This window comes from Talpa europaea (genome assembly GCF_964194135.1).
Source record: "Talpa europaea genome assembly, chromosome: 13".
NCBI classification, from domain to species: Eukaryota; Metazoa; Chordata; class Mammalia; order Eulipotyphla; family Talpidae; genus Talpa; species Talpa europaea.
The window spans coordinates 61305707-61327238 of NC_140080.1; the positions used below are offsets into that span (position 1 = coordinate 61305707).

The 21532-nt window shown below is 40.3% G+C and overlaps 1 protein-coding gene across 1 annotated transcript in view; it reads right to left on the reverse strand.

The window, feature by feature from the left end:
* Positions 1-10221: 10221 nt before the first annotated feature.
* The window catches only part of ANKRD29 (ankyrin repeat domain 29), a gene marked incomplete at both ends in the record, with an annotated part of 54529 nt that continues 43218 nt past the window's right edge, over positions 10222-21532 (reverse strand). The window contains 2 exons of the mRNA XM_084252686.1: positions 10222-10305; positions 17342-17440. Of these exons, the coding sequence (XP_084108812.1) occupies positions 10222-10305; positions 17342-17440 (183 nt within the window). The remainder of the gene's footprint in view (positions 10306-17341; positions 17441-21532) is intronic.

Consider the following 21532-nt stretch of genomic DNA (forward strand, 5'->3'; position numbering starts at 1 on the left):
GGGGAATCCTGGGAGTCTTCTTGGAGGCTGGTTGCCATAAATTTATATAGCTACCACTCAGAGGAAGCATCTAGAACATTTTTAGCACTCAGCATTTTCAGAAGTCTCCCTCATGCCTTTTCCCAATCATTATCATCCTCCTCCTTCAATTAAGGAATAGTCTATATTCTGACTTATCACCATAACTTTTTTTCGCCTGTTCTTGAACTTCAAGTAAATGGAATAACACTCTTTTGTGTCTTTTTTTCAATCAACAACATGTCTGTGAGAATAATACACATTAACACATAATAGCAGTTCACTTTTTAATTGCTGAGTAATATTCCATGGTATAAAAATATCATGATAGACAATTGGGTTTTCTCCAGTTTGGACAATTATAAATAGAGTTATGTCCGGAGCCGTCCGGAGCATGCGCCGTGTTGCATATGTGTGCCATGAGTTAAGTTTCGCTTTACCGTTTTGCTTTCGGAGAACCACAGGTTTTTCCTGTAAATCACATGAGACTGGGAGGTACGGGGGGAGGAGCTACGAGGGTATAAGAGGAGAACTCGGGAGAAAGGAGAGAAGAAAAGAGATTTAAGAGGAGAACCATGAGCGAGGAGAGTGCTGCGAGAGGAGCAGAGAGAAGGCCAGGGAAGGTAGAAAGACAGGGAAAAGAAAGACATGGAAAAGTAAGAGAAGGAAAAGGAAAAATAAAGAAGCATGTGCTAGCGTCAAGTTGTCTCAAGCCCCTCATTTCAATCCTCAGCCCTTCTCTTTTCGTGCCTACGAATCCCTCAGGTAGGGACAGGTGGCGCCTAACGTGGGGCATGAAAAAGAACGAAGGAACCGCTGAAGGACCTGCTATGGTGAGACGGCAAGTAAAGTAAGATAAGGTAGCTGGGATTCATGGGCAATTCAATGTCCAAGGGGCTATTAGTTATTTCCCTGGAAGCTCTCCTACAAAAGTTTGGGGTTCCTCTTAGTAAGAAAAATTCTTAAAAGATTTATAGAGACCCTTAGTATCACTAGTAAGTGGTTTCTGGAGCAGGATCAGGTCGATAGGGCCAACTGGAATAAGGCAATAGGATATAGAGGAGGAGCTGACATTCAATTAATAAAGGTCATTCAAGGGTCGACAGAACCATATACGGAGTTCCTAGCAAAATTGATGACTGCAGCTGGCCGAATTCTAGGTAACACTGATGCCTCCCTACTGATAGTTAAACAACTTGCATTTTGAAAATGCTAATAGGTGGTGTTAGGAAGCTATTAGGCCCTGGAGAGCTCGGGCTAGTTTGTATGATTATGTGAGACTTTGTTAGGATATTTGTGTATGTATAATCGTTCATGTCTGGACTGGTGCCCTTTTGCCCTGGTGGGCCAGGGTGAGATGAAATTATATAATGGCATTTATTCTGCAAACAGTACCTTTGAACAATCCGTTAGTGTCCAGAATAATGGGTCGAAGAGTTTGTCTGCTGCTGTCTGTCTGTCCCCTCCCTTCTTTCTTGTCCTCTCCAATAATTCAGGAAATGCAACTGTGTTGAACTGTTCAGCAGAGACCTGCCCCCTCTCTGCCTGCTGGGCCCGGAGTGCGGAGAGGGTGGTGATCATTCGTCTACCTTCTACTTTAATCATGCCCATGGTTGTTTCTGTACACCTTTCCCCTGTTCTTCCTAGGAAGAGACGTGATTTTAGCATCACTGCAGCTATTGTCACCATTTCAATAGCAGTGGCCACGGCTGCGGCTGCTGCCGCTGTTGCTGTCACTCAAGCTGCTGCAAATACGGACACTATGGACAATTTAGCTGCCGGTGTTGCTTCTGCCTTGTCAACACAGTAAGATATGAATGGACATTTGCGGAATGGACTTTTTATGCTTAATCAGCAGATAGCTCTAATGTAAGAAGGGATAGACACACTTTTGTTAACTGCTCACATACACTGTAACCCTCTGTACCGTTTTATTTGTGTTACCCCTGTTACGGGTGAGGGTCTCATTGCCTGGTTTAGAGGACTCCTCCCAGAGTTGCAAGCTTGGGGCAGGGTGGTAGCCTTAGCTCTTGGCTTTTTGCTGTTTGTGTATTTGGCATATGGGTTCTCCGTCAGCTACGGAGGCGAAACAAAGAACATGCTATTGCGGTCAGGCAAGCACTTGGCGCCATGGTACTTGACCAGGACTCCCCAGTGGCACCTGGATGGGTCAACTTAGTCCTAGAGAACCTGTGAGCCAAACACGGGTAAGAGCGTAGCCTGTCCAGACCAACCTAAGACAGCGGTCCGGACCAAGTGTGCCGGACTAGCAATGACAGGTAAGACTGGTCATGGGATGTGCCAACCTAAGACAGGCCAGGTGTCTCATTTAAAAGAAAAAAAGGGGAGATGTCCGGAGCCGTCCGGAGCATGCGCCGTGTTGCATATGCGTGCCATGAGTTAAGTTTCGCTTTACCGTTTTGCTTTTGGAGAACCACAGGTTTTTCCTGTAAATCACATGAGACTGGGAGGTACGGGGGGAGGAGCTATGAGGGTATAAGAGGAGAACGCGGGAGAAAGGAGAGAAGAAAAGAGATTTAAGAGGAGAACCACAAGAGAGGAGAGTGCTGCGAGAGGAGCAGAGAGAAGGCCAGGGAAGTAAGAAAGACAGGGAAAAGAAAGACATGGAAAAGTAAGAGAAGGAAAAGGAAAAATAAAGCATGCGCTAGTGTCAAGTTGTCTCAAGCCCCTCATTTCAATCCTCAGCCCTTCTCTTTTCGTGCCTACGAATCCCGTGGGTTGGGACAGAGTTATAAAAAAATAATGTTGCCATAAACATGTACATTACATATACATGTACATGTCTTTTGCTTTAGATAGGCACTCAGTTCTTTTGGGTTCTGCAATAGTTTTAAAACTATGCAATCCAAATTTTACAGATGTCTTCATTTAAAACAGCTTACAACTACAACTCGTGACTTTAGTAACAAAGGTTATAACTGACTCAGAAATGGGGTATTGTCAGTGAGACTTCTGGCAAAATATTATTCATCCTAGTAAGGATACTTAAGTTGGTAGTCAGTCATGGGTTGTGGTATAAGTGCACCACATGATAGGATAGGATGCTACCCATGTGGGAATTGAAACTTGGCAGTTGGTGCTTCATACTGGCATTCCCCTCTCTAGAGCTTACAGTTTCCTTTGCCTGGGTTGGGTTTTGGTCTAATTTTTCCTAAAATAGGAGTTCAACTCCTGAAACTGAAGACTTTCTAAGGTCATTCTTAAATGTCTAACTGCAAGAAGTGGGAACAATAGTAGTGTTTCCCTTATTAAAAATTAAAGAGAAAAATCCTAGTGAGGGAGGGAAGAAGAAACCACAGGGGAAATAATTCTGTTGACATAAAGAGAAAATTTTTCTCTTCACACATATAGCCTTCCATTCTCAGGTATGTAAGAACTGAAAGTTTTAACTTTCTTCAATTATTAGAACATGACTTCACTCACATTTTAAAATTGTCTTATTAAAGAAATGCTTAAAATAAGGATAAGGGCACTAAGACTTTTAAGACTCACTAAGGCATAAATTATTTAACTGAGGATTAAGTATAGTCAGGGAGCCTGGAGAAATCCCTCTGTATTAATGGTTTATCTCATTGTGTTCCACAAGTTAAGCAGAGTAGAGGCAGACTGAGCCCTCAGCCAGAGGAATGTGAAATAAAATTATTCTAATTTTTTCCAGGGAGCATATAACTTTCTTTTTGTTGGTTTTGGCTTTATTTTTCTCCATATTTTGGAGCATTGGTAAATACAAAGGCAAGAGTGGACTTGGATCAGTGGCATGGAAAAAGTCCCAATAGGGCAGGGTTCTGTTAGCTGGGCCTCAGCAAGCCCTGCTTACTAACTTAGTATCTTATATGATGAAACCCACTTAAGAAATCGTTGACCATGGGGCCTCCCTGGTGGCACAAGGTGTTAAGATGCAACCTATGAAGCAATCTGCAGCCACTGCAGCACGAGTTCGATCCCTGGCCAGAGAGCTACCCACATGGCACAGCAGACCTCTCCTGACTTGCCTGCTGCTCCCCTCAGCAGTGTATTTCAATCTGCCTGTTCTGTTCCCCACTTTGTCTCTGGTGAATCCTCTCACTGCACCCCCCCCGCCCCCCCCACACCCCCTCTGGCCGGTATGCCAGTTCTTGTGTGCATAAATAAATAAAATCTTTTAAAAAAAATCATCGTTGACCTGCATAGATAAATGTATTTTCTCTCATTTACTATAAGGGTAGTAAGATATTTACTTACAGGCCCTTCTATGTTGTACCTAAACAGAGCTTGTATCTCTAGAATGTGGCACAATGTTCTAGGTGACAAAACAGAGGCAATGCCTTCTGTTAGCTGTCGAATAATTGCTCAAAAGTATTTGAAGTATTTGGAGGGGTTTCACAAAGATAGTTCTACCAACCACAATTAGAATCATTTCAAGACAAATGCAGGAAGACCAGACAAGCATTTGTTTTTTTTCCTGAAAGTCTGGAATTTTGGTCAATGTTAGGCAAAGGATGCCTATGTAACCAGTCCTCAATTAAAAGGCTGGGTGAGATTAAAGAACTAGACATAAGACCTGAAACCATAAAATATATAGAAGGAAATATAGGCGAAACACTACATGACATGCACCTCAAAAGACATCTTTACAGACACATCACCCAAAGCAGTGATTGTGAAGGCAAAGATCAACAGATGGGACTACATCAAATTAAAAAGAGCTTCTGCACAGCAAAAGAGACAATAACCAAAACAAAGAGAAACCCCACCGACTGGGAGAACATTTTTGCACACAACACTAATGATAAAGGACTGATCACAAAAATCTACACAGAGCTGATGAGACTCAACAACAACAAAGAAAATAATCCAGTCAAAAAATGGGCAGAAGAGCTAAAAAGAAACTTCTCTGAAGAGGAAATGCAAATGGCCAACAGCCATATGAAAAAATGTTCAACATCACTTGTCATCAGGGAAATGCAAATCAAAACTACCATGAGATACCATCTTACACCAGTGAGAATGGCACATATTGAAAAAACTAGCAACAACAAATTTTGGCAAGGTTGTGGAGAAAAAGGAACTCTCCTGCACTGTTGGTGGGAGTGCAAACTGGTCCAACCACTATGGAGAGCTGTGTGGAGATTTCTTGACCTACTAAACATACAGCTTCCATATGATCCAGCAATTCCACTCCTAGGTATTTACCCAAAGGACACAGAAACATCAATTCCAAAGAGCACCTGCACCCCTATGTTTATAGCAGCACTGTTTACAATAGTTAAGCCTTGGAAACAACCCAAATGCCCAAAAATAGATGACTGGATCAAGAAGATGTGGTACATATACACAATGAAATATTACTCAGCAATCAAAAAAGATAAACTCATGCAATTTGCAGCAACATGGATGGAGCTGGAAGGGATCATGCTCAGCAAAATAAGCCAGAAAAAAAAGAAAAATACAGGGTACATTCAGAAGTGCGGGAGAGTGAGAGTATTCACCATAGCCAGAGTAGGGAGCAGAGCGACACGAAGTACACTGCTGAGGGGAGCAGTGGGCACAGCAGGAGAGGTCTGAATGCCATGTGGGACCCTCACCAGCGGCCAGGGATCAAACCAGTGCTGCAGAGGCTGGCAGCAGCCTCGAAGCCCAGTGCTCAACCGCTGCACCACCCGGGAGGCCCTATTTTTAGTGTTATTATTAATGATCTGTATACTCCTCACCTGTGAGGTTCAGCCAGTTCCAGCAACAAAATCACTTTGTTATGAAATTAAGACCTGACCTTCTCACCCCCTACCAGGCAGGCCTACCCTGAAATGAGGCATCTCCATTGGATTCCAAGTAGCCCCTGGGGGTGGTGGCAGGTGTTCTTTTTTTCTGACTAGTTGCCCCATTGTAGGGTAATGATGAGATGTAGCTTTCTTGTGGCTGTAGAAGGTGGATGCAGGAGGGGTGAAGGCCAGAATGGGCATGGAGTTCTTTTGTTTCCTGATGTTACTGCAGCAAATATTGTTTCCTAAAACTGTAACCTAAATAAGAGACCAGGAAAAAGACTAATTAACACAAAGTAAAAATCAAAATCAACAAGCAACTATAAACCAGAGACACACTAGGGGGGGGGTGATTGCAGGGAGGGGCGGGGAAAGGAAGGACTAGAGTCAAAATAAGGGGGGAGGTGCAATTGCATGGGGAATATAACCAAAATGAAAATGCATACATTGTGCAAAGATGAAAAAAGATGTAAGAATTGTATAAAATAAAATATTTAAATAAAAAAAACTGTAACAGGGTGGTCCCCAGGAAAAGGGGAGGTTCCAGGTTTCCCGCCCCACCCAAAGGAGGGTGGAGCTGAGCAGGAAGAAGAAGCTGGACAGGAAACTGGAGAAGGAAGGAAGAAGGATGAGAGCAAGAAGAAGACCTGGAGGAGGCACATGGAGCAGAGAGACATACAAAGAAGCTGCACTTGCTTCTTGGTCGTGGACTGGTTGAAGCAGATGTGGGTGAGAGACCCATGGGAAGGTTAACAGTGGCAGCTTTTATCTTGATTTTGATTTTGCTCTTTTCCTCCCAGACTTGGCTGGCTGTTTTTGATCATTTTCTATGAGTCCCTACCGGAAGGTGCCTTGGACCTGTGGCGGGCTTTTGGGCCTTGCTCTGGGCCAATCCTGTTTGGGTGGACTTTTACCCACAAGGGTACAAGTAACTTTGGGTGCTTGATTTAGAAACTATATTCTTTCTCTTTTCTGTATTGTTCACTAATTGTATTAAAATTTATTTGTTTTGTGTTGATGTGGCAGATGGCAGAACCTATTTAGAATAGGCAGGTTTGGGGGTTCTGGTGTGCCCCTCTCCCTGCCCTGTAACAAAACAAGTTGTGCAAAACCATCAGTGATTTTCTAAGAGAAAGTCACTGCAAAGGAATGGAGAGTCAGGAGCATCATAGACAATAAAATAGAAATTAAGATATTCTCCCAGTCCCCCACCTCAGAAAAAAAAAAGGGGGAAGCTATAAATATGAGGTGATGATGTATAAATTAACTAGCTGCAGAAGCCTTTTGATTTTGTTAATTATTCCTCAGTATAATTTTTTTAATATTTTATTTTATATAATTTTTACATCATTTTTCATTTTTGCACAATGTATGCATTTTCATTTTGGTTATATTCCCCATACAATTGCACCCCACCTTATTTTGACCCTAATACTTCCTCTCCCGGCCCATCCCCCGCCCCCAGTGTGTCTCTGTTTAATAGTTGCTTGTTGATTTTGACTTTTACTTTGTATTAATTAGTCTTTTTCCTGGTCCCTTATTTAGGTTTTCTAAATTCCTGCTGACTGAGACCACCCGGTAATTTTCTTTTTCTTTCTGACTTATTTCACTGAGCATGATCCCTTCTAGCTCCATCCATGTTGCTGCAAACTGCATGTGTTTATCTTTTTTGATTGCTGAGTTATACACAATTGTGTATATGTACAACATCTTCTTGATCCAGTCATCTATTTTTGGGCATTTGGGTTGTTTCCATAGCTTAGCTATTGTAAATAGTGCTGCTATAAAAATAGGGATGCAGGTGCTCTTTGGAATTGATGTTTCTGTGTCCTTTGGGTAAATACCTAGGAGTGGAACTGCTGGATCATATGGAAGCTCTATCTTTAGTAGGTCAAGAAATCTCCACACAGCTCTCCATAGTGGTTGCTCAGTATAATTAAAAAAAAAAATTCTTTTAAATTAAGGGTTTCTATTTCAGAATTTTCAGTGACTATCCTAGGCATTTTTGTCTGAATGAAAAACCTTGGAATCACTAGGAAAGTTGTCTGTAATAGAAATAATGAAACCACGGGTTCCATAGTAAAATAAAGCATAAAGATCTAGTCAGGATCCCAAGTATCAATATGTTTAACAGCTGTGCTGAATTAATCTCTCTTAAATTTCGTGCTATTAGAAGTCACAAATAAACAACTTCTGATTAAAAATAAACAGGAAAAAGCAGCAAAGGCAAATTCGATAATATACTGACTTTATTTTGAATTAAAACATGGAATATGTTATCAAACAAATGGATGTAATGAAAAACTTTCATTGTTCAATTAAGAAACAAAATTTGCATAGGAATTGCTAGTTCTAAGTCCTAGAATGCAGACCTCATTGAAATGTGAATTAGATTAACAGAACATCCAATCATCTACTTATGTGCAAACTAAAATGCAATTTCACTATAAGTTACAGATTTCTTGTTCAGTCTTTGGTGAGTGATTAATCCTCTTCTTTGCCATGGATAACACTGTAATTTCATCTAGATCAAATATGATCCTGCTAAGCTAGAGGCATCTTACCTACAGTAACCTATAGCTACTGGATTCATTTTTATGGCTCTAATATTGATCAAGAATATTATCCACTTAAAATATCCAAGGAATAGGCCAAGGACAACCTGTTTTAGTGAAAAACATTTAAGCTTGTGATTTCATGCCATTTTGTCTTTTGGAACTTTGCAATCAGTATCCACAATAACTGTTTTATTTATATCAGTAATTGAATAACTATTTTTGGCAAAAGGGCTAACTAAGGGGAAAATACAAAGCATTTAAGGCCACATTATATTTCTTTTCAAAATGAATATTTTTTATGAAATGCCCATGGAAATATATATTTGCACAACTTCAGTGAATAAAAAAGTCAGTGAAGAAATTGGCACTACATTTTAAGATACTAATGCTTCTATCTGGGTGTTCTGGCAATACAGAGTTGTTCCTTACCTCGCAATTAGAATGTAGGCTTTATTTCTGCATAATTAATCAGGCTGAGGGCATATCTGGGATCTGTGGGTTGCTCTTTCCTGGCTTTTCTGCGATATTGAGTAAAATAAGCTGATTTTTGTTGCACTGATCACAACAAACTTTAAGAGGATATCTTCTAATTTCAAAAGTTATAGTCTATCATTTACCAGTTAAAGATAATAGTTTTAGTATTACTGGAGGTTGATTTAAAAAGCCTGTTAGAATTATATTTCCCACCATCTTAACATATCTTTATTGGCTGGAAACTAGAGCAGAACATGAACAAGAAAACTAAAGATGTATTTAAATAACAGAAATATCAACAATGTTTATTACTGTAGATTAAAGAAAGAAGTTTTGATGTGTGTGTGTGCAATTAGGCACTGACTGAGGCATTTAGACACCATTGATTCTAAAGTGCATTGAATATAAATTTTGACACCCTCCCCCCCAATGGGATAAAATTGAGGTTTCTTTATTGGATCCAATGAGATCAAAAACATGCGTAGATGAACATCTATTATACTCTTACAGTACTAGTAACAACACAATGCACTTGCATATATCATCACATTTTATCCAAGGACCTCACAGTCATTGGAGCAATGTGGGGTTGGAAGCTCAAGATGCCACAGCTTATTAAGTCTATTAATTTATGGCAAAGGAAATAGATTCCCAGCTATAGAACCAAAACAAAGCTCGAAGAGACAGTTAAAATTTCTTGTGATTTGTAATTTTCTGAATTTCCAAATTTGAGCTTATATCCTACCATAACTACAATACTGACCCTAGGCAAAAAGATTTTGACATGTTTGAAATAAGATGAGGACTGACTAATAAATTAACAATTTTGTTATTTTTATAGTTCAACAGCCCATCTTTGACAAGCACCTGGTGGAATGACAGCAGTGGCTTTTATATAATGGAACTATACAGATCATTGGTTCATGATACTCATGGCTATGCTACTTGGGTAGAAGAAAACATTTTACACTGAAATGACATACACAGAGTTATATAAAATGTGATGGAGCTCTATCTTTTAGCACACTGACATTTAACACAAAAAGCAAAAGTGCATTGATTCTGTATTCCTAAAGGAACAAAATTTTCTGTCTCCCTGCTTAGCCCTGAAAACGCTCTTAGAGTATTTAACTCTATCTTAAAGTTTAACTGAAAGACCCAAGTTAGTGTAGTTAACCACCAACGTGCCCAGCCCCACTGAAGTAGGGTACAGGCCAGTACTGAAGTGAGGGGAAGGGCCCCTGAGCTGTTCTGCTCTTGACTCGGTGCATAAAGCACAGCTCTTGCTCAGGGACCCAAGGAGTGCATTCTGGGCATTTTCTCTCTTAAAAGAATTTCCAACACTATTTGAAAAGCAATTTCTTTTTTGGACAATGTGATTAAGGTGTCTATCTTTCAAATACCCAGGCAAGTTAGCTCTTCCTGTGACCTTCTTTAGTTCGGAGTAGACGCAATATACGTTCATTTTTAGTTAATTCTGCTGGAAGTTCATTGGCCTGAAAGAAAATAAGATAGGCATTAGTGGATTCCCATAGTCGGTATAGTTTTTGAGGACTTCAAGGAGAAGCTGCTGACCCAAATGTGCTCTTCTTCTGGTGAAAAACCCCATCGGACTTAGACTTTTGCAATTAGTCACTGTAAGTCTCCTTAAATGCATAAATATCTCTTTAGCTCTTCTGCCCATTTTTTGACTGGATTATTTTCTTTGTTGTTGTTGAGTCTCATCAGCTCTTTGCAGATTTTTGTGATCAGTCCTTTATCATTAGTGTTGTGTGCAAAAATGTTCTCCCAGTCAGTGGGGTTTCTCTTTGTTTTTGTTATTGTCTCTTTTGCTGTGCAGAAGCTCTTTAATTTGATGTAGTCCCAGCTGTTGATCTTTGCCTTCACTATCACTGCTTTGGGTGATGTGTCTGTAAAGATGTCTTTGATGTGCATATCATGGAGTGTTTCGCCTATATTTCCTTCTATGTATTTTATGGTTTAAGGTAGAGGAAATGCAAATGGCCAACAGCCATATGAAAAAATGTTCAACATCACTTGTAATCAGGGAAATGCAAATCAAAACTACCATGAGATACCATCTTACACCAGTGAGAATGGCACATATTGAAAAAACTAGCAACAACAAATTTTGGCAAGGTTGTGGAGAAAAAGGAACTCTCCTGCACTGTTGGTGGGAGTGCAAACTGGTCCAACCACTATGGAGAGCTGTGTGGAGATTTCTGGACCTACTAAACATACAGCTTCCATATGATCCAGCAATTCCACTCCTAGGTATTTACCCAAAGGACACAGAAACATCAATTCCAAAGAGCACCTGCACCCCTATGTTTACAGCAGCACTGTTTACAATAGCTAAGCTTTGGAAACAACCAAATGCCCAAAAATAGATGACTGGATCAAGAAGATGTGGTACTTATACACCATGGAATATTACTCGCATTCAAAAAAGATGAACACATGCAATTTGCAGCAACGTGGATGGAGCTGGAAGGGATCATGCTCAGTGAAATAAGCCAGAAAGAAAAAGAAAAATACCGGATGGTCTCACTCATAGCAGGAATCTAGAATACTTAAATAAGGGGCCAGGAAAAAGAATAACTATAAGAAAGAAAATATCAAAATCAACAAACAACTCTGAACCAGAGACACTCTATGGGGGGGGTGGGGGGCGGGGAAAGGAGGGATTGGGTCAAAATAAGGGGGTTGTAATTGTATGGGGAATATAAAAAAATAAAATTTAAATTAAAAAAATGTATAATTATCTCCTGTTAGGGATATTTTTCTATCTAGCCATACCCCTTATTAGACTGTAAACTATTGGAGGCAAGGGTCCATGTTTTATTATTCTTTGTATCCTTATTTACAGCACAAAGCCTAGCATATCTAGAATGTGTTCAATCAATACTGGTATTTCTAAAATTGACATGTAGTTAATTATATGAGAGTGTCTGCTAGAGATTTGAGACTCAGGACGAGCAGGTTTTGATAAGAAATACAGAAAATCCAGAACATAAGAGATACAGAGAAGGAGTGTCCTTTCTTTTCCTCTTGTTACTGAGACACTTAACAGATTCATTTAGGGGGTCCCCACTGTTCACAACAGATGTTATGGGGCAGTGGGTCTCAAATCTTGTGGTTTCAGGAACTTTTTATACTTTTTAAAAATTACCCCAGTGAGCTTTTTTTTTTTTTTTAACAGATTAGAAATGAAAACTAATATAGGTTAACACAAGTAACATATTTGTGAAAAACCATTGTGAATTTTTCTTCTTTTTTTTTAAAAGATTTATTTATTTATGCATACAAGAACTGGAGAATAGCCCAGCGGTATGGGGGGTGAGAGGATTCACAAGAGACAGAGTGGGTTGCAGAACAGGCAGATCAACTGAAACACACTGCTGGGAAGAGCAGCTGGTGAGTCAGGAGAGGTCTGTTGTGCCATGTGGGTAGCTCCCTGGCCAGGGATTGAACTTGTGCTGCAGTGGCTGCGGACAGCTTCATAGGTTGCGTCTTACCCCTTGTGCCACCAGGGAGGCCCCATTTGTGAAGTTTTAATAGCAAAAATGTTCGTGAAAAGAGTAACAATTTAATAGTGTTGCATATTTTTGTAATGTGGAGCTTAGCAGAAAGCAAGTGGATTTTCCTATCTGCTTCTGCATCCAAACTATTGTGATATGTAGTTTTAATTGAGGCATATGAAGAAAATTCAACTTCATGAAGTAGTTGGAAAAAGGAGGAACATTTTAATAGCCTATTTAAGATCCTTATAGATACTCCTCTCTGAATCTACATGAATATTGAACAAGCGTAGTTTCATAAAAGTTAATTGTAATATGAATCTGAAAACACATCAATGAATTTTTCATATATTAAAATCCATGGGTCTATCTATCTATCTATAGGTAGATTTTTTTACCCATGCATGACCTCATGCACTAGTCATTTGGAAAACATTAGTTCACTGAGCTATGCAGACTTTCCAAATGTATTTATATATTATGTAATAACAGGAGATCATGTTTATTAATATTACCAATGAGTCATCAGAAAGGCCTTAAGTACTGAGAAGCTGTCAACTGACAGTGGTAGGGTATAAGTCATTCTTTCAAGTACAAATGGTGTTTCACGAAAAACACGGCTGATTTATTTTGCAATTCACACACGAATGCTTGTCCTTTTTAGAAATCATTGTATTTCAGTATACAGCAGAAGTGCTTTAAGCATACTTCCCACTTTGTTATACAGAATATTAAAAGGCATCTGACATGGGTCAAGATATAATAAAATTAAAATTATTGCTTCATCAAATCATTTTTCCACAAAATGGTATTTTTGTAGACTAATTTAGAAAATTTGTAAGATAATATACAAAGGCTTGAGATGTCATCTGCTGGTATGGTAAGGCGACCCTGCTTTGATGAATACTAAGGGGACTTCAGTCACATCCACCACTGCTTTTGCACCATTAGGGCAAATGTCAACATAGTGAAAAGGCAAACAGTGTCTTTGTATTATTAGGACTATTGTTTCAAACTCTGAGACCTCCTGAAAGGGTTTTGAGGACCCCCCAGGGGTCCCTGGACCATACTTAGAACTATTATTATAAATGAATCAAAAGGATGTTCCTGGGATTTCAGTGGGGACAATCAAAGGGTCAAAAGACACTGAGAATGGGGAGAGGGCTTGCATGTAGATGTTACCTATATCACATATTTTCTCTCCTGTAGTCAAGCTTGGAATCCCAGCAGCTTCATCTGGGATCCTGATTCTGGCTGAAGAACCTGTAGTCCTCACCTTCTAACCTGAATCCTGTTCTCCGATGCCCTACCTGCTAGCTGGGACATCACTTATTGGAATTATACAAGGAGTTGTTGGGAATTATGAGTTTGCCACAAGAAGTCTACTGTAGGGGCCTCCCTGGTGGCGCAAGGGGTTAAGATACAGCAAAATGAAGCTATCAGTAGCCACCACAGCACAAGTTCAATGCCCGGCCAGGCAGTTGACCCACATGGTGCAGCAGACCTCTCCTGTCTAGCTTGCTGCTCCCCTCAGCAGTGTGTTTCAGTCAGTCTACCTGTTCTGTTCCCCACTCTGTCTCTTATGAATCCTTTCACCCTCCTCACCTCTGGCCTGTATCCCAGTTTTTGTACACCTAAATAAATAAATCTTAGAAAAAAAAAGAAGTCTACTATATAGCTTGTACTGCACTCTAGCCCACCACAAAGGACCCTTGATGCTGATGCTAAGCTGAGCCAGGCAGGAAGTGAGTATGCTGTGCCATGATAGCACAGAGGCCCTTTGAAGGGGTCATATCCAACTATTAGTTCTTGCAGGAACAGACACTATACAGGCGTAGGCCCACAAGGGGACTGCTCCCGGTAAACAGACTCAAGCTCCATCTAGGTTCAGGGGATACTTGGGAATAACAGGGCTGTTTTGCATCAGTTATTGACTCTTGGTGTGCTGGCTGGCAGGGAGTCAAAGTATCCTTTACAATCAGAAGAAGGAATGTAAGAAGCAGTGCCTCTCTCTACAATCTTGCCCAGCTATGCTGCCTATGTGATCATCCATGACTGTCCATATCTTTTACTATTAAAATAAGTTTTATAATTTCAAACTTGAGTTGTCAGCTTGGTCATTCGCATCACTGTTCTGGGTGTCATCAGTCTAGTTTTAAAAACCTTGTCTCATTTCTCCTCTCTCCAGGTTGGTACCCACTGAATTCTCAGGTTGCTGAGGCTGTGAGGACTGTCATGGTGGTGAAAGCCCAGAGTGGCTCTAAAGATTATGTCACTCATTGCGAAGCGGGAGATTGGTCCAAATTCACGATGCCACCCACATCATTTCACACTTTCCTTCCTGCTCCTGGGAGAATGTGTTCTGAGGCTTCAGTTAGGAGTTTTGGTGAACGCAGAATCCTTGGGGAAGGCTATAGTGGAGGGAGTGGCTACCGAGGTCACTGCTTAATCTCTCCTCAGGTATTTATCACTGCTTAATCTCTCCTCAAAGCTCTAGAGTAGAAGCCACGGAACTCCTGGACTGGAAGAGCATGTCTGTGCTAGCTTAGAAGTCACTGTCTCTGGGGAAATTTCAATAGCATTCTTTACTTCCCTGCTTATACTTCTTGTCACTCCAAAGTGTAGTTACTTGTTTATCTTTTATTCCCCAGTAAACCTGGAGCTCCATGAAAGCAGAATCTATGTGAATCTCCTTCACCACTATACCCTGTACCCCAGCACATACCACAACACATGGTTCTGAGTGGGCACTCATAAGTGTTTGTTGAATGAATGAATGAAGACCAAGAATATCATCTCAGGAGTTCTGGGTGGCTGCTGGAATCCCAACACCCTTGCTTCTGGAGCTGCTTTTAAAGAGGCTGACTTCTATGCAGCGGCTGTTGGTGTGGTCGGGAGTTCCCCGGCAGCAACTCCCAGGCCTCCCAGGGCTTTTGCTGCATGAGGTGCCAAGGTGAACAATCACACATACATTCAGATAGCTTTATGGAGGGTCCAAAGTCCAGCATTTTGGCACTGGAAATTCCCCATAACTGTCATTGACGAGATTCTAGCAGACACACAGGAATTGCTTTTTTTCAATTTCCTTATAAAGGTGCTAACATTTCCCCCTTGCCTTAATTAAGTGCTGGCAGCTTAGCAACCAATTGATCTCTTGAGGAAATCTGTGTCTAAGGTCTAAAGATAAGCAATGGTGATTTCATCTGACTCATCACATAACCAGGCCAGTTAATGGAAAACAAACCCCAGTATCTCAGGAAGAGAGAAGCACAAACGTCTTTAAGCAGTTCAATGGTAAGAATGGGGGAAATAATAATTCTACATGCTAAGTGGGTTAGAAAAAAAGGCATTTGGCATGTTGCTTAATTGAATTTCTTAAGTTTCTTTTCAAAATTTATGAAGTATTAAACTGTTTTGTTAAAAACTTTCATACAGTAACAGGTGCTTATAAACAATTTAAGTCTATGAATAAAATGAAAATTGCTTTCCTTCCTAATTAAGAAGCACCATAGCTACTTCCTCCTTTGAAAGTCAGTGCTTTCTCAATGCCTTTCCAAGGCTTCTCTCCTGTCTCCTTATCTCTGCATTTACCTTTTACTTTCTTTATAAAATGTATTTCCTGGGGTCTCCCTGGTGGCACAGGGGGTTAAGCTGCAACCTATGGAGGTATCTGCAGCCACTGCAGCATGAATTCGATCCCTAGCCAGGGAGCTACCCACATGGCACAGCAGATCTCTCCTGTCTTGCCCGCTGCTCCCCTCAGCAGTGTACTTTGGTCAGTCTGCCTGTTCTGCTCCCCACTCTGTCTCTGGTGAATCCTCTCACCACCACACCTCTGGCCTGTACCCCAGTTCTTGCATGCATAAATAAATAAATCTTTTAAAAAATAAAATGTGTTTCCCCTCCACCATCTCTTATATCCCCTAATCCCTCTCTCTCTGCCCCCTCCTTCTCATCCTCACAGCCCTCAGGGTGTTTATAAGGCCTGCTAGTTTTTGCCAGTATTTCACTTTGTTGAATCATTCACGATGTAAATATCCAATATTTGCCCCCAATCTCTGCATTTAGCTGCTTATAGAGGCATTGACTAGGAGGAAATACACTGACAACCATTTTGTTTTTCTATTGTTCCTGTGCCTCTTTCCACCTCCAAGTGCACTGAATTGAAAACTAACGATTTCAAACTATAAGGAATAAAGGTTCATTTTGTGACCATGGGGCAAAGTCCTGTGAATAATACAAAGGCAACATTTTCCCCAGGTAGTCACCAAAGAGAGCACAAGCAATTCTCAACATACAAACATCCAATGTATGGAGAATGGTGATGAACTACCAGAATTTTGATATTTTAAAGCTGTTTCTTTGATAACAGAATACTCATACTCCTCCCCACAATGATGAGCCCCCCCAACTCCTAGTCCCTGAAGGATGTGCCATTATCAGCCAAAAACCATGAAAGATACAGTGTTTTTAATATAACTCCCTGGATCCAAATGTACTGCATAACCTACTAAGGAGAGGCTTACTCTGTAAAAGTATAAAGACTGACTGAGCCAGGGAGACATTTTCTTTTTTTCTTTTTTACTAATTAATTTTTTATATTTTTAAAATCATCGCTCATTTTTAAACAATATTTGTTCCCCCCCTCCCCCTCAGGTGTAGTCCCCATAGAATTTCCTTCACTAATGCACCCATGCACCATCACCTCAGTCCCCAGTGCTCCTCCCTCCCTCCCTCTGATCCCTCTTCCTCCTCCTCCCCTGCAGGATGTCTCTGATTTATAATTGTCTGTTTTTGCTTTGCTATATTTTGTACTGTTATTATTTATTTTTACACTGATGTCTTATTTGGTTCCCCTGTATTCCTGCTATAAGTGAAACAGTGAAATAAGCCAGAAGGAAAAAGGGAGATGTTTTCTTGGTGTAGATGATCACTGCCTTCTCTTTGCAAATGTACCCAATGAAGTGAAGCTAAGTGGCCCAATGAAGTGAAAAGATGGCAAGGCCAGTACCTTGTTTCTCAGGGCTGGGTCTGCCCCAGCTTCCAGGAGCAGGGCCACTGTTTTAATGTTACCGCTGAGCACTGCCGCGTGGAGCGCTGATGTCCCGTTCTAAGAGAGAAGAAGTAGACAGAGTGTCAGGAGGGTGCTCACAGCTGTGTGTGTTCAGCTTGGCTTTCATGGGGAACTAGCCTGAGTGATGAGACTATAATGTCGAAGTCCTGCTCTTCTTTATATGATCCCTTCTTTTTTAAAGGATAAAAAACTTAATGGCAATGGGATATGCAAATACTTACATTGAAAAATGCAGGTTCCATAAAAGTAACTAACTAATTTTGACAAACAATACAGATTAGGATATAGACATTGGGGAGATGATGAGACTATTGGTTAAAAATAATAAGTGGTATTGAGAAGTCCATTCATTAAAATGGGTAAGGACAAAGAAATGAGCACAAAAATTTAGAAGAAACTATACCCTTATATGGTGATTGTTTCCACTTTACAAAGGATTCACAAAGATCATTTCCAATTGAATTAAGTAATTTGACTTAACTAAATAATGAGAATCATCTTTTTCTTATGCCTGAAGATTTAGTTAAAAAGAATGCTAAAACATTTTCTTTGTTTGATTGCTAATCTACAGTTATCATTACTTAATGTAATCATTTATAATAATAGCAGCAAATTAAAGCAAATGAAAAATTATGACATTTTGATTCTGAGTTTTAGATAAAGAATCATGATAAACAACCAGAATATGGAAAATTTCAAGACTATCAAGTATATAGCTCCTTTTCAAAGTCATGTCGGCCCCTAATAGTTTCCTCAGACACACAGCAGACTGTATAAATGTTGCCAATATTCTTTTCTAAATGAAATAAGAGATCTAACCCAGAGAATATGACCTACCAATGATCACACAGCCAGTTTTATATACTTTCAAACTTGCTGAGGAAAAAGCAACAATACCATGTCAATTTTTTTTTCTTTAAGGTCGACACACATAGTGTTTGTGCTTTTGGTGAGCTATTTCCAGCCAGCCTGGAGGAAGAGCTGGTTAGCTTTATACTCTCCACCCTCTCAGGTGACAGGGCAGCAACTGTGGACTCGATCTTGGAGATGCATGGCGAAAAAGTATAAGTAGGTAGGATGAGGAAATCCTTTTGATCCCTGCACTGGCCCATTTCTGAGGGTAGAAGGGCCCAGCAAACAGGCTGCTGACATTTCATGAATTTGCTGCAAATATTTATTGAAATAAGGAAGCGGCTACATGCAGCATATGGTGGGATTGTGGGAGAGGAGAGGAAGAGAACCTGGCAAATTTATTATAAGGATAGGCAGTCATACGACATCTGTTCCAGAAGGTACTTTTGTATATGAAGTACCTAAACACAAGCTTGGTTTTCAAATTAACTTATAGTAAAACAAACTCGAATTTTTGTAAGAGTAAGATACACCCAGAGAAAAAATCCAGCAAAACAATGGTTTTCCATGTTCACTTTTATAATATGTATCAAAATTCACTAATTTCATTATATCTTGATTTTTCTTCTCTAAGTCATAACCAACCTATCAACTTCACTTATCTGCAACATTGGTAAGAACAAAAAAAAACAAGTTAAAAAAAGAGCTGTTTGAAGCCAGACTAGTTTTTTGCAAAGTTGATTTCTGAGTTCATTTCTGTCAGAGTTCACTTTCACGACTGCTATTCTTACTTTACAATGTCAGCATGTGCAGCTTTCTGGCTTCAAACTTCTCATTGAGACAGCGGAGAGAGGCCAGCACACTGACAACAGCCTCTCTGTATTAACTGAAGCAAGAATCGAATCTAAAAGTACAAAGATCAAATAAAAAGTCTCCAAAAAGCCCTGGGATCATTCAAGGGCAAGTAGACTTTATATACATTAATAAACCCTGAGGGCACAGCCCACAAAGTGCTAAGCCCTGTGCCAAGTTTAGAACAGGTTTGGTGTCCTGTACTTAGGAAATCAGAAGCTTGACTACCAGGAGTCAGCAAATTACTATCAGCAGGTCAAATCCAGTTCAACTCTAGCCACTGCCTGCTTTCCTACATCTTGGCTAGCTAAAATTTAAAAAAATGAAAAGATCATTTTGTGACATGTGAAAATGTGAAATCCCAGAAATACAATGTTGGTAAAATAAAGTTTTATTGGAATACAGTCATGTTTTTAAAATATGCCTGACAGTTACAGTGGCAGACAGACACAACAGAGATGGTGTGGCCTGCAAGGTCTAAGATGCTTCCTACCTGGCCCTCTTTTGAAAAAGATCACTACCCCCTAGATTATACTTTAGACTTATCTTAATCCCAAATGATTACAAGATAAGAGTTTTGGGGCTCTGTTTTCTGGAAGACCCAGCTCTTCAGACTGATACATTCTCTGAGATGCCAAGATGTTTGAAGTTTCTTTAGTTCATCTAAGGTAGCAAGGTGCTTCTTTGCTCTACATAATGAAGAGAGAGAACAGGAAGGCATCCCTGGTGTTTTGAGACACCAGTAATGTGTTTCTTTATTTTTGGATTTCACAGAGCCTGCTCCAATGATATGTCCATTTGGCTAATTTTTCAATTTAGCTCTTTCATTATTACAATATTCATTTTTCTGGAAAACTAGACACTGGCAGACTCTGGTTCTTGCTTTTACCTCCTTCCTATTTCCCCCAGTGATGTTGCCACCTCCAACGTTAAGAGAATAGGGATCTTTGCCTTTGCGTCCAGCACCACTGAGACTGCTTGGATCCAGCCACCGTTGGGGCAGATAGTAAGCACGGGGAAGTGCCCTTCTGACTGGCTATTTTAGGTTAGGGATCTTTGCCTTTGCATCAGGCACCACTAAAGACTGCCTGAAACTGGGAAAGGGCTGCCCCCACAGCCAGAGGTGAGCTGAAGGCCCCCACAAGCCAGTCCCGCCTGGCAGGGAGTCGGAGCCCAGAGGGGGATCCAACAATTTGGAGCCCAGCAGGCGATCCAGCCACCCCACCTCCAGGGCAGTCTGTGGGACCTCAAGACACATCTCTGGAATTAAACAAATACAGAAGGAGATATTCTGTGACAGCGACCATTAACATATTCATAGTACCACTGCCCTACTGGACTTCTGGCATAACAGTATTTGACTCGATTGGACCACCAGTTTCAGACATCCCAGAAAGAGCACAGCAAAAAGATGCCGGCCAGTAGCAGCGACACAATGTACCAAAGCATAGGGCAAATTAGAAAACAAGCAGCAGGGAGAAGAAAAACTACAAACAACCAAGCAAGTCCTCAGGGAAAAGACACACCACAAAAAGAAAATCACCCACCAGATTGCAACAACAGTGACTTGAAAGAACTTCTGAACCTTCCAGAAAGAGAATTTAAAATTGCCATGATTAAAAACAGACAGAAGTCATAAAGGAAAACAATGATCAGGGAAAAATAATCAACGATCAAAAGAATGAAATTGAGTCCCTAAAGAGGGAAGTGAAAGAAATGCAGGAGATCAAAGAATTAATGGAGGAGCTAAAGAACTCTGGGAAAAGCAATGAAAGCAGAATAGATGAAATGGAAGAATGAATAAGTACTCTCGAAGACACAGAAATAAAAAGAACCAAAACAGAAAAGGAAAGAGAAGTACGAATGAAAAAGAATGAAGAAAGACTTTGGGAACTATCTGACTCCATGAGGAAAGGAAATATAAGAGTTATAGGATTCCAGAAGGAGAGGAGAGAGACATAGGAACAGAGAAAATATTCAAGGAAATAACTGAAGAGAACTTCCCAAACATGAAGAAGGAGCTGAAAATAGACATACAAGAAGCAAGAAGAACACCAAACTTCCATGATGAAAGGAAAAATACAGCAAGACACATAATAGTACACCTCCTAAGAATCCATGACAAGGAAAAAATAATGAAACTGACAAGAGGGAAGGAAAACCAATCAGACTGACATCAGACTTCTCCGACTAGGAGAAAATTTTTGTACACAACACTAATGATAAAGGACTGATCACAAAAATCTACAAAGAGCTGAGGAGTCTCAACAAAAACAAAGTAAACAATCCAGTCAAAAAATGGGCAGAAGAGCTAAAAAGGAACTTCTCCAAAGAGGAAATGCAAATGGCCAACAGGCATATGAAAAAATGCTCAACATCACTTGTAATCAGGGAAATGCAAATCAAAACTACAATGAGATACCA